We start from the raw sequence: 12,763 nt of genomic DNA, 5'->3' as shown, positions 1-12,763 counted from the left end.
CCACACTTCGCTACATTTACACAGGCATCATGGATACACTGAACTATTAGCTATATGGATTCTCTCTCCTTCCCTGGCCTGCCCTGCCCTACCCTCTTCTCCCCTTCACTTCCCTTCCCTTCCTTTCCCTTCCCTTCCCTTCCTTTTCCTTCCTTTCCCTTCCCCTTTTCCCTCCTCTCCTCTCCCCTCCTCTCCTCTCTTCTTCTCTCCTCTCCTTTTCCCTCCTCCTGTACAGCCTTCCTCTCCTACTCATTCACTTCTTTCCCATTCTGGAACATTTTATATTTTAATGATTACTCTAAACCAACCTACACTATTTCCAGTTACCAAATAGTACTGCCAGACATATGTATTATAGTGAAGATTATTGAGTCAGTGGCCTAGAAGGCTTTAGGAGACCTTGAAATAGAATCTTATTCATTCACCCATTTGGGTGAATTTTAATTCATATTTGACCTAATTCCTTTCTATTAGCTACCATTGCCAGCACCTTGATATCCACAGCTCACTCTTCATGTCATAGATTCTCCACTAATTATTTAAACTGATCAGAGACAGAAAATATATGGAAGTAGTTACAATTTTGTCATGTGATGTTTTGATACCATTCTGACAATAAGGTTTGCTTTGAGTCAGTGGGTGGAGCTAGCCACTAGCTGACCAAAATTAACCACAGAGGTTTTGGGGGACTGAGGACAGATAGGAGACTGTAGTGAGGTGGGGATTAGAAAGGACGGGGAAACAGAAGAGATAGGAGTTAATTGGTGTCTCCTCTGCTTCTCTGATAACTCAGGTTCTACCCCAATACCTGACTCTGATTTTTTATTGATAAGGAATAATTAGGTGAAAGATTTACCTGGGGGATACTTCGCAATTGTCCTGGCCAGGGATATTCTGTTTTTCTCCAAATGAAAAAGACTGAGAACAGTCTTTAGATAGTATTTGCCCTGTCTTGTGAATAGAAAATCATCTGGAGTTGATTTTAAGTGCACTGCAGAATGAGCAAATTATTCCCATTTTATATGCACAACTTGAGTATCTGCAGATGTGTCTCTGCTAGGTTGAACTAGAACCAATGATCCATACATATTGGTCAGTTGTAGTAGGAATTCAGCATCTGGAAAAAAAAAAAGACGTAAATTGGGCTTTCCTTAGTTTTATTTGGATGACTGCTTTACTGGGCACATTTGATATAGGTTAGTAAGGTTGATGATTTCCATTTTTTCTGTAACCCTAACATGATTTATTTGTTCTTTATTTGTTCTTAAAAGTTTTTTTTTAATGACCACCCATTTAATTCATTGAGTACAGAGTAAATTATGTGGTGGTTCCTGGGAATAATAAAGTGACCCAAATAAATACAATTTTACTTTGTTAAGCCTCTGTGAAGCTAAGAACTAAGCTGCCAAGCATATTATCATACGTTAATTATAAATCAAAGATAGCTGTATGTAAAGGAATGCCTAACCTGCTCTGAGATCCTGGAACCTCCCTGAAAAGGTAACAATTAAGAGAATGAAGAAGGGTTGGTTGCTAGCTGGATGAAGACGGGAAAAAGACCTCCTCGAAAGCAGTAAAACCATCTCATTAAAAAACAAAGTCCTAGTCAGTGCGCCCAGCCCACATTTTGCCAATCATAGCTGTGAATTATACCCGACATAAATATAAAACATTAGGAGCATTTTGTTTTCTTTTTGTTATTCAACTGTGTATTTCTCAAGCATGGGTTTGTAGAAGAAATCTGTGTGCAAGTTAAAAGGCTCACCAGCCATAGTGGAAGAGGCTATTTTTGCCACTTTAAGGCTTGAGAATGGCTCATAGGCAGTAGAGTCAAAGGAGAGGGGAAAAGAGAGAGTTTAAGTATCTATGTTATGCCAAAATTCAACCATAGGCGTCAGTGTTTAACACCTGTATGGAGATATATCTGGTGTATTTACAATATATAATTTCCAATGCTTTGCAATGTGTATTCATGCCTGTGAGAATGTCAACACGAAAAGTTAAAGGAAGGATTTGGTGCCTCTAGAGGTTCCTCGGCTTCTCTAAGTTCTCTGACCCCTTGCCTGCCACTCCTATTTCCATCCAGGATTGCTCTGCTCTGCTCACAACAGATCTGGGACATGAGCATTTATTAAATGACTGAAGGTGATGTCTGTCTGAAAAGAAGGCTCTTGGTCTGATGTTTTTCCATTCCATCTTCCCAAGGTATGCAGCGCTATTCAAAATCAGGACTTCACTGTGATTGAAGATTACTGCACTGGCCTCAAAGCCTTGCTTTATCTGAAGAGCATTGAAGAGTTAGCAGACTGGGATGGGCAGAGTCCAGCCATTATGAGTCATCAGAAAGGGAAACCAGTTCCACGTATTGCTGAGCTCACAGGACAGGTATGTGCTAGTCTGTTCTTGTGTTGACCATGGAGAACTCTGCTTGGGTTCATTTCTCTTTCAGGTCATTTGCTTTGCCATGCCTCCCCTAGGTACTGAAGACAGTGCCTCTTTGATGTTGTTTTTTTTTTTTTTTTTTTTTTTTGCAGTAGAATCATTCTGAAGCAGGCTTGATTATGGCTATACAAGAGATCTCTGAGTTACCTTCTGATAAAACACAAGGTCATATAAAAGAAAAAGATTGGAGTTTGTGGTGTGAAGTACCTATAAATTCTCACTGACAATACTGATGGCTAGTATTATTTCCAGTGGGGAGCTGGGAATTTCATTATTTTTTTTTTAACAAACTCTGGAGACTCTAACATTGCCTTTCTATTTTCAAGACAATCAAATCACTGGAGTCCTGAATAACATGATGCCATTTTAAAATTAAAATCTAATCAGTATCTTTTGTAACTGCCTCTGCCGTGTGGTTAAACCTGGCCTCCAAAGGTTGCAGCCTAACTTTCCCTCTAACTGCTGTTTGCTGAGAAATATACACTACATTTACATTTTGTATAATACAGTGATTTGAGCAACTCTTTTCTAAAACAACCTTCAGCATTTCGCCTTTGTGTTGCCTTTGTATTATTCTAAATAGACAACTATTGTCAGAAGATATTTCTTGAGTCCTGAATGAGGGGAGAAAAAATTATAATTCTTAGTCTTTTCAGCTTGTCACTACATCAATAATTAACTTTAAAAAAGAGAGAGAGAGGCAGTATGAAAAGATTCTTTAAGGAAGCATTTAATAATTCACATGAGTTTTAACTTGAAACAGGTCACATGAAAAAGAATGGAAAACAAAAACCCTGGGTGTGCCACCTTGGATGATGGTGAGAGGCTCAGCAAGACTGAGGAATACAACATGTAACTGGGCAGTGTTCTTGAGAAATATCACTGTCCTTAGCCTAACAGATAGCCAAAAATAAAGAATTGTCGAAGAATGATATGTGTGATTGCAAGTTTAGTAATGAGAAAGAGGGAACGAAATAAAATCTACAAAGTGGGTTCCAGGAAAATATCATGATGAATGACTCCATGAGTGGCAATCAAACAGAAAGGCTGTGACATTAATATTTATAATATTGTAATTAGAAGACAGTGCCTAAGCAGCATTATTAGTGTAACTAATCATATTATCATAGACTGAGTCTTCAGTATTCAGAGAGTGTTCTTGCCTTTATCAATGATCAGCAATACCCTAAGGATGTTTATAAGTAAAAACTCATAGATGACATTACACATATTCAATGTAAAAATATCTATCTAAAAGAAATTGTTTCTGACATGGTAGTTTATGACCATCTATAAACTTGGGTATGTGTCATGTGAGCTGAAATGTAGGCAGCCTTTCTTTTCTATGCTGTTCTGTCTTTTAACGGGCATTCACCCTCGTCACTCTATTTCCATATTCAAAGGAATGATGGATCAGGAAGAGGACATCTGTGTCTGTGACATAAATGGAAATAGATTTTCTAATAGTTTAGATAGAGATTTGGACTTTATTTTGGTAAGCCCAGCATTCAGCAAGATCATTAGTATAATTTTCAACATTATCAATTATTCAAAAAAATTGCAAATCATTTCTCAAATATAAAATGAGAAACAAGAGGATGGTCTAGTAATAGACCCTGGGTTCTCTGGTGCAAACTAGTATGACTAAAACAATAAGAGACATCCCCTGTATGTTAACGTCCTGACTCATGAATCTAAGTACTCTGGGCTCACCCATTTCAGCCGGCTTCCTGTCTCTTTCTCCTTAATGGTGTGTGTGTGTGTGTGTGTGTGTGTGTGGTGTGTGTGTAAGCAACTTGTTAAAATATTGCAACATGCTATTTAAGACACCTTACCTTACAGTGTTCCCATGCCATAGGAAAAATGAGAAAATGTATAGATCCTGCTCAGAAAAATATACCAGAATTAGCTAAGTCTCATTTGAAAAGTACAAACTATATCCCCCTTAAACTATCTCTTTCATAAACCATGCTAGATTGAACTAAAAGCACACTCTGAAAAGGAAAGAGAACAACTGTAATGCAGAGTTTGATAATGGAAAACGTGAAGCTGTGATACCTTAGCTAGGCAAAGAATTTTGCTAAGTGAGGTGTGCTACTTTTTCAAGGCATTGGTAAATTCGGTGTTAGTATTTGGCATCTGGGGGCGTGGGAATTAAGAAAAATGATGTCATTATTTGAGGGGAACCATGAAAGAAACTGGACAGTCTAATAATTGAGCAGCAAAGACTGTGACCAGAAATTCACAGAACTAAATATCCTTGCTGTTCATTGCTGGAGAGAGGAACAGGACTACTGAGCAAGCCCTAATGTGCCAGGCAAGGGAAGCAGTTAACGGACACAGCTCCAGCATAGTCCAGGCTCTGTGCATCTCACTTGCTGTTCCCTGCCTCTGGAACAGCTTTGCAGTCCTACAGGGAAAACTGTGGATCAGTATGTGGCTCTCAACTACTGCCCCAGCACCATGTGTGGGCCATGCTCCTGGCAGGATTATGGAGTAGATCTCTGAAACTGTAAACAAGTCCCCAGTTAAATGCTTTTTTTTTTTTTTTTTGGCTTGTTTTTTGTTTTTTGTTTTTTTGTTGTTGTTGTTGTTGTTTTGGTTTTTTTTTGTGTGTGTGTGTGTAACAGGTCCTTGGCCTGGGTTCTCTTCAAAGCACTAGAACATTGAAAAGACATTGAGTGTGAATACAGTTAGAGCAACCAGTTTCCTGCTTCTTTCCCCATGCCTTCCCTGCCATGACAGAGTGTACCCTTCTAATACCATCTACCAAAATAAGCCTTTTCTCATTTAAGTTTCTATAGCCAGGGTATTTCAATCACAGCAATGAAAAGTTAATGAAGGCAAACCAGTAAGCCCCATTTTATGAATCTACTTTAATAAAATGAGATGGAAACGAGCCAGAAGAAATAATGGAGTAGGGTAGTAAGCAACTGTTATGCTTTCTTGGCTTGGTAAATGTGTCAAAGTTATGATAAACATATTGAAGGCCCAGATCTATATACCAGTGTCTATAACAGTGTCCATAATGTAGGACATGCTTGTCTTAGTTGGGATTTCTATTGCTGTGAAGAAACACCATGACCACAGCAACTCTTATAAAGGAAAACATTTAATTGGGGCTGGCTTACAGATTCAGTGTTTTAGTTCATTATCATCATGGCAGGAAGCATGACAATATGCAAACGGACATGGTGCTGGAGAAGTAGCTGATGGTTCTCTATCTATATAGGTAGGGAGCTTGAAGAGAGAGACACTGGGCCAAGCTGAAGCATTTGAAACCCCATAGCCATGCCCAGTAGCAACTTCCTCTACCAAGGTCACACCTCCTAATAGTGCCTTTCCCTACAAACCCATGAGGACTGTTTTTATTCAAATCACCACAGTGATTCAATTGCTGGATGAATACAATGATCACTCACTTATTTTAATATATACCTTGAGTTTCATTTTCTTCATGAAGCCATTTAAGGATTACCTTCCTCAATGGGAAAATCAAATCACTTCCTCTGTCCTTCTGCAGACCTTTGCTCATACAATTAGCAAGCTTAGCATATCCTCTCCTCCTCTTGTGTCTCCTCATCCATTGCTGCAACTCATTATAAGCACTTTAAAACTGTATACAAGATCTGCTTTTTCCATGAGTTTCCAAGCACCTAGAGCAATGCTACATGTTTATAGAATTAAACTACACAAATTATCTGTGGTATTCTTATTTAGAGGAAAAAGAGAAAGCCAATTTGTAATTAAAATTCCAGCTTGGTCTTTCAGGAATAGCAGGCATTTATAAGGAAAAAGTAAACGTGCCAAATTACTTTCAGCAGGTATTAAAGCATGATGAAATACATATCAGAGATATTAATAAGTGAACCTAATCTGTGCTCATTAAGGAGCTCTCATTAGGATGAGATCAGAAATGCTGCCGTGGAACCTGTAGAGCAGCTTTGAGGGCGAGGCTTTGTTTTGAAGGTAGACACCAAAGAAGGAGGCAGCTGGCCACCTGTATCCTTCTGTTGTTTTAAAATCAAAAGTAACATGCTATGATGTGGACTCACGAGGGTCATCCCCTTGGCGAATTCCATGGCAGGTGAGGTACAAACACTCCATGAAGACAGAACTTATGTAGGAAGTTTTATTGGGGAGAGAGAGAGAGAGAGAGAGAGAGAGAGAGAGAGAGAGAGAGAGAGAGAGAGCAACAAAGACCTGCCTGGCTCTTCAGAGGAACAGTGGAAAAGAGACAGCTGTAGTGAGAAAAACTTGTCTCTTAAAGGGACCTTTTGCACCTGTGTACAGAAACAGGGTACTGCTACTGCCTGCCATGCATACAGGGATGATGCACAGGTCCTAAAGGATGCTAACATAACACAGATAACACAGTGCCAGACCGTCATGAGGAGGGTCTGGTTATTTTATATGGTGATGACTGTCAGGTTTTCAGAGAGAGAAAGAATATATATATATATATATATATATATATATATATATATATATATATACAATTTCTGTCATGGCATAGCCATGACAGAAATTGTATAGATAGTAACCACCAGAAGACAATACTGTTTCCTAAATTGTGGCTTTCAAGTTTGGACTGTGATTGTAGCTCAGTGGGAAAGGGCTTGTGTAGTGACTACAAACCCCTTTATTCAATCCTTAGCATTAACAAATATATTTGCTTTATTTATCTTATTTTCTTTTATATCTATTTTCTCCCACTAGCATAGAATTTTCATTAAAAAAGACAGATTTTAAATGGAGTATTTGATAAATGAATAGATACATTTATCATGACCCTGATTCAACTAAAGTGTATATTATAACCACACCCAGGGATGTCCGTATGTGCTCCCCAGTCATCATCTCTTCCCCACCTCCACCAGAAACAAACACCATCTAGTTTCTATGCACCAAGATTAGTTTGTTCATGTTCTTTTCCATTTTAAACAGATATCCACAGAATGCGTGTTCTGAAGGTATGTTTATGACAACTCTCACTCACTGAGGTGTTTATTATTGGTAAATAGCATTTGATTTATAAATATGCTCTAATTTGCTTATTCATTCAAAACAGGAGTTTGATGTTTGTCTTGGTATTTGAAATGCACTCTTGTACAACTTGTTTTTGTATTTAAGTATTTCCATATATCTTGGATAATATGTAGGCATCTAATCTCATGGCCACTAAGTGGCTACATGCTTTACATTTAACTTTTAAATATATTTCTAAGTAGTTGAAACATTTTACACCCTCAAAACTTATAAGTATGTGTATTTAGTTTTACATGCAATGCATTTGATATTCTGTCATTTTTGTTTGAGCTATTTTAATACATGTGAATGATTATCAATATTGTTATCTTAATTTTTATTCCTGGTAATGAATGGTATTATACTCTTAATGCCCTTGCCTTCTATATACTTTATTTCAGTGAAGTGTTGGCTTAATCTGTCTTCTTTTATTAAGCTGAAACTTAGCAGTTTTAATGTACTGGATATAAGGCATTAGACCGCCTAAAAATTATTTGACAAAATCCAACATCCATTCTTAATGATAACCCTAGGCAATCTACAGATATTCTGCAGCTAGCATAATAATTAACACTGGAAGAATAAGTTGTGTCTTTTAGGATCGACAACTGCTCAGGAATTCTTTTTTTCTAGTCCGTAATAGTAGAGATGAAATAAATACTAGAAGAGAATAATAGAAGAAATGAATGGTGTGCAGTGTTAAAGGAAGTGCTAAAACCATTCTGTCTTCAATATTAAGACTATTCACATAAAAATACCAAAAAATATTGAGATGTGATTAACATAATAAGTGAACATGTCAAAGTTTCATGACACAAAAACAACATGCAGGAGTCAGTCATATTTTTATGTGAATAACTGGAAGGGAAACCAGTAGATATCAAATAAAATGACACAGACACAGCAAGAACTACAAACTACTTTAGACCAAATTAAAATATATGCACTATCATCCAAGTGACTATGACAATAATTGATGAAGGGAAACTAAAGAAGTCTCAAATCACTGGTGAAATGTGCAAAGATGTCAGACCTTTCAGATTGATCTGTCTGAACATTATGATCCCTCTCACAATGCTAACATATGTTTTTAAAGTTGACAAGTTGATTTCAAATGTACATTGGATTTGAGAGAGCTAGAATAACCAAAATAATTCATAAAATATGACAAAGTTAGAAGACTTTGACTATCTGCCTTCATGGTCTTTTAGGTGCTTCATAAATGTTCAGTCAAGAAAGCATGGTTTGGTGTTTGGATAGACAAATAGATCAATAGGACTGATACAAAGACGGGAAACAGATCCATACATACACACTGAACTGATATTCAACAAAAGTGCAGTATCAATCCAGTAGAGAAAGTACAACCAAGAATTCTTTTAATGAAATTCATCTCACACACACACACACACACACACACACACACACACACACACACACACTTAAACATATTGTATATATAAGAATAAAATTTAGAATTTTAGAGCAAATTTAGGTCCACAACAGAACTGAATTGAGAACAAGACATGTATCCTGTCCTTCTGGACTATAAAATTGTAAGTTTTTAATTGATTCATTTTATTTTAGCATTTTACCTGCATGTGTGTATATCTGTCACATGTGTGCACTGCCCATGGGCATCAGAAGAGGGAGTCACAGTCCCTGGAGCTACAACTACCATGTAGGTGCTGGTAACTGAACCTGGTAACTGAACTTAAAGTGAGAAATAGTTCTGCAGCATTCGTTTTTAAAGCAAACAAAATAAATAAATAAGTAATGAGAGGGGGCGGAATGCTATGTCCTTGGTTTTAAGGACAAGTAAAAATTTCTTGAACCATATGTACTAGCCATACAAGAAAAATACTGATGCTAAGATTCATTACAAACTAACTTCTACTCATCAAGAAACAGTTTAAAAAATGAAAACTCAAATCACAGAATGGGTAGGGTGGGATAGTCTGAACACTTGATTCTCATGAGAAATTTTAATCAGAAAAAAAATATATATATATATCATACTTCACAGTGTATGTTGGGTTAATTGGAAACAGCACAACCTGTTCAATCAGTAGTTCATAGAGAACCTAGTTTGCATAGTCCCTCAAAGAAGGGGAGGGGGTCAAGAACCCCTGAGCAAAGTGGGAGCATGAGGCTGGGAGAGGAAGGAGGTGGGAGGAGAAGAAAGAGGGGAGGGAGGAGAACAAGAGGACTGAGACAGGGGAGGAATAGAGGAGGGCAAGAGGACTGAGACAGGGGAGGAATAGAGGAGGGCAAGAGGGGAGATGCCTTGATAGAGGGAGACAGTGCGGGTTTGGAGAGCGGTCTGACACAGAAGAAATGTTAGGGGATCCACAGGGATGACCCCAACTAAGAATCTAGGCAGTGGTGGAGAGGATGCCATGGATGCCCTTCCCCTATAATGAGATTGATGTCTACCTTGGTTACCATTCCTAGAGCCTTCTTCCAGTAGCTGTTCCAAGCAGAAACAGGCACCCACAGCTAAGCACTGAATCATACTCCTGGAATCCAGTTGTGGAGAGGGAGGAGGGATGAGCAAAGGAGCCAAGACGTTGCTGGAGAAACCTTCAGAAACAGTTCACATGACCTAGTGAGAGCATGGAGACCCTAGTCATAAAGCTGGGGAAACAGCATTGGACTGAACCAACCCCTCTGAATGTGGGTGCCAGCTAGGAGGCCAAGACAGTCTATGGGACCTCTAACAGTGGAGCCAGTCTTTAACTCTAGAACACAAATGGACTTTGGGAACCCATTCCCTATGGAGGGACACTATTGCAGGTCAGATACAGCAGAGGGCCTAGGTCCTCCCCCAAATGATAGGACAGGCTTTGAAGGTCCCCCATGGAGGGCCTCACTATCCCTGGAGAGGAGTTGGGGGATGGGTTGAGTGGAGTTGGGGGGATTATGGGAGGATAGGAGGAGGGGATGGGGGCATAGATATGTAAATATGAGTGCCTCTAAAATGATTTTTTTTAAAAAAAGCTAAAAAAAGAATAAAAGTAAAAAAAATACAATTATAAAAAAAGAATGAACAATCTGCATGAAGTACTTGTTAGTGGGAACTTGCAGCTTTGATAGCTTTGTAAACACAAATTTTGGGGGTTTTGTTCTTTTTTGTTTTGTTTCTCTAATGATCATTTTCATACCTCATCAGTGAAGCAGAAACAGGGGTGGGGGTGGGGAGATGAAATCTACTCCCCTTACACTTACACTCAAAGTTTTGAGATCCTTGTCTATAATGCCTTCTTTAAGTGCAGTTCTGGGCACAAGGTTCATTTCTCTTTAACTGCCAGATGGTCTCACTATATTGCTAGAAAGTTTCAGATGACATTATATTTCTATCCGTTACTTACGCAATGATTGAAATGAAAACATTATTATTGGACCGATTTTGTCTGGCTGTACACAAATTGCATGAGGCTAAATTGTAGTTTGCTGTTTATTTGTTTGAATCATAGGACAAGGAAATAAAAAAGCACTAGTCCCGGAAATAAAGTCTCCAAAGCCCAGAATTACCAGATGAGAGTGCACTGCCAAGATATGAAGGAACTTATTCTAATAGACGGTTTGAGTCATTTCTGAGGTAGAGTGTAAGAATGCCCAGGGCTCTAGAAGAGCAGGATAGATGCCTGTTTTTATAAATGACAAGTAGGAAAAAGTAGTATTGAAATAAATTCTATAACCACTTGTAATTGTGAGCTTCTGCTCATCTTCCTGGTGTTTAGATACTTGAATCCTGCCTGGCAGGTTTGAATTCAAGCCTAGAATTTGGTGTCCTACTGCTCTTTGAACCTGGAATCAGGACATGAGTCCTTTAGGTTCCGCTCCAATTTGAACAAAGGCCAAAGCAAGTGATGTTACCTCTTTCACAGGCACTTTATAAAGATCAGATATTATGTGTCTGATCTAGTGAGTGTCTAGCATACAAAAGGCAATTAATACAGTAGTTAGCATTGTCAGTTATAATATATAGTGGTAAGATAGATTGCTTGACTAACTTACTTCAGTATATTGCTGACTATATCCTTACATAAAATACAGGGTAGCATTAGGAGAAATATAAATATTTGAGAGATGCATTAATAATTTGTTTCATCATTTGTGTGGGTTTTCAAACAGTACTTCTGCCTTATTTTTGTGTTTACTTTCTGTGATAACATGATCTTACTGACTTATTTTATCTGGCCAAAGGCTCACATATTTTCCCTTTGAAGCATACTCTTTGATAAAACGCCTCCCAATTATTTCTAAGCATTCACTTTCTAAGTAAAATGGAAACACAGTAGCGAATTCTGGGTCACAAGCAGTCCTCATCATTCCTAAAGCTATCAGAAGGTAGAGGCATACCACTGCTGCCAGAACAGGACAGGAGTACTTGAATCCAACACAAATCACTTAGGAGAGGTACTGGCACAAGTCCTTCACTTCTAGAAAGGGTCATTTTGCATTGCTTATTGTCAGCATCATAAGTCTTATAACCATCCCAGCTTCATTCCCCCTGAACCAGGTGTAAGCTGATGTCACTTCACATAGCAGCTGTGATACAATGGTTCTCAACCTTCCTGATGCTGAGAACCTTTAATACAGCTCCTTGTGTTTTGGTGACCCTAACCATAAAATTATTTGTTGCTGTTTCTTAATTGTAACTTTTATAGTGTTATGAATCATAATGTAAATATCTGATGTGCAGTGTATCTAGTGTGCAGCCCCAAATGGATCATGATCCCTGGGCTGAGAGCCACTGACCTAGTTCCTGCCAGGAGCTCTGCATCCCAGGAGTCCAGTGTACAGGACCCCTGTGAAGATAGGTAAACCAAGAAGTGTGTTATCAGTTGTTGATGATTGTGTGGACTTGGCACAAGATGAGATGTTGCAGAAGACAGCTTTCCACTCTCAACTGTGAATGGAACACTACCAGGTCAGCTGGCTCAGAGAGTCCAGAGCAACGTGGTTTTAAATTTGTAATCCCTTTCTGCAGTCCATCAATCTAGTGCCCAAAACAAGATGTTTTGTGCTCACACTCTCCATATATTCCCATCTCTCCACAGCTCCTTTCCTTTGTCCAATACACATATGAGAAAATGTGGTGCCTTATTTCTCCTTATCATCTAAAATTGATATCTAATTACCAACCACAGTGTAATTATTTCCTTTGTCATCCATGAAAGTAAGTGGTTAACTGTAATTTCTCATACTTCATCAAATGTAGCTACTTTAATCAGAATGTACCTTATTAATATTAATTATATACTTAGAACCTGTGCAAAAATGCTTT

General features: G+C 38.3%; 1 protein-coding gene across 1 annotated transcript in view; it reads left to right on the top strand.

Moving 5' to 3' along the window:
- Positions 1 to 12,763, top strand: part of Dpyd (dihydropyrimidine dehydrogenase) — an 830,055-nt gene that overhangs the window by 709,098 nt on the left and 108,194 nt on the right. The window contains exon 20 of the mRNA XM_027395605.1: positions 2,206 to 2,385. Within this exon, the coding sequence (XP_027251406.1) occupies positions 2,206 to 2,385 (180 nt within the window). The remainder of the gene's footprint in view (positions 1 to 2,205; positions 2,386 to 12,763) is intronic.

The sequence above is a fragment of the Cricetulus griseus genome, assembly GCF_003668045.3.
Source record: "Cricetulus griseus strain 17A/GY chromosome 1 unlocalized genomic scaffold, alternate assembly CriGri-PICRH-1.0 chr1_0, whole genome shotgun sequence".
Classification (NCBI taxonomy): Eukaryota; Metazoa; Chordata; class Mammalia; order Rodentia; family Cricetidae; genus Cricetulus; species Cricetulus griseus.
The sequence above is the reverse complement of the archived record's forward strand: the minus strand, read 5'-3'. Positions and strand labels throughout refer to the sequence as shown.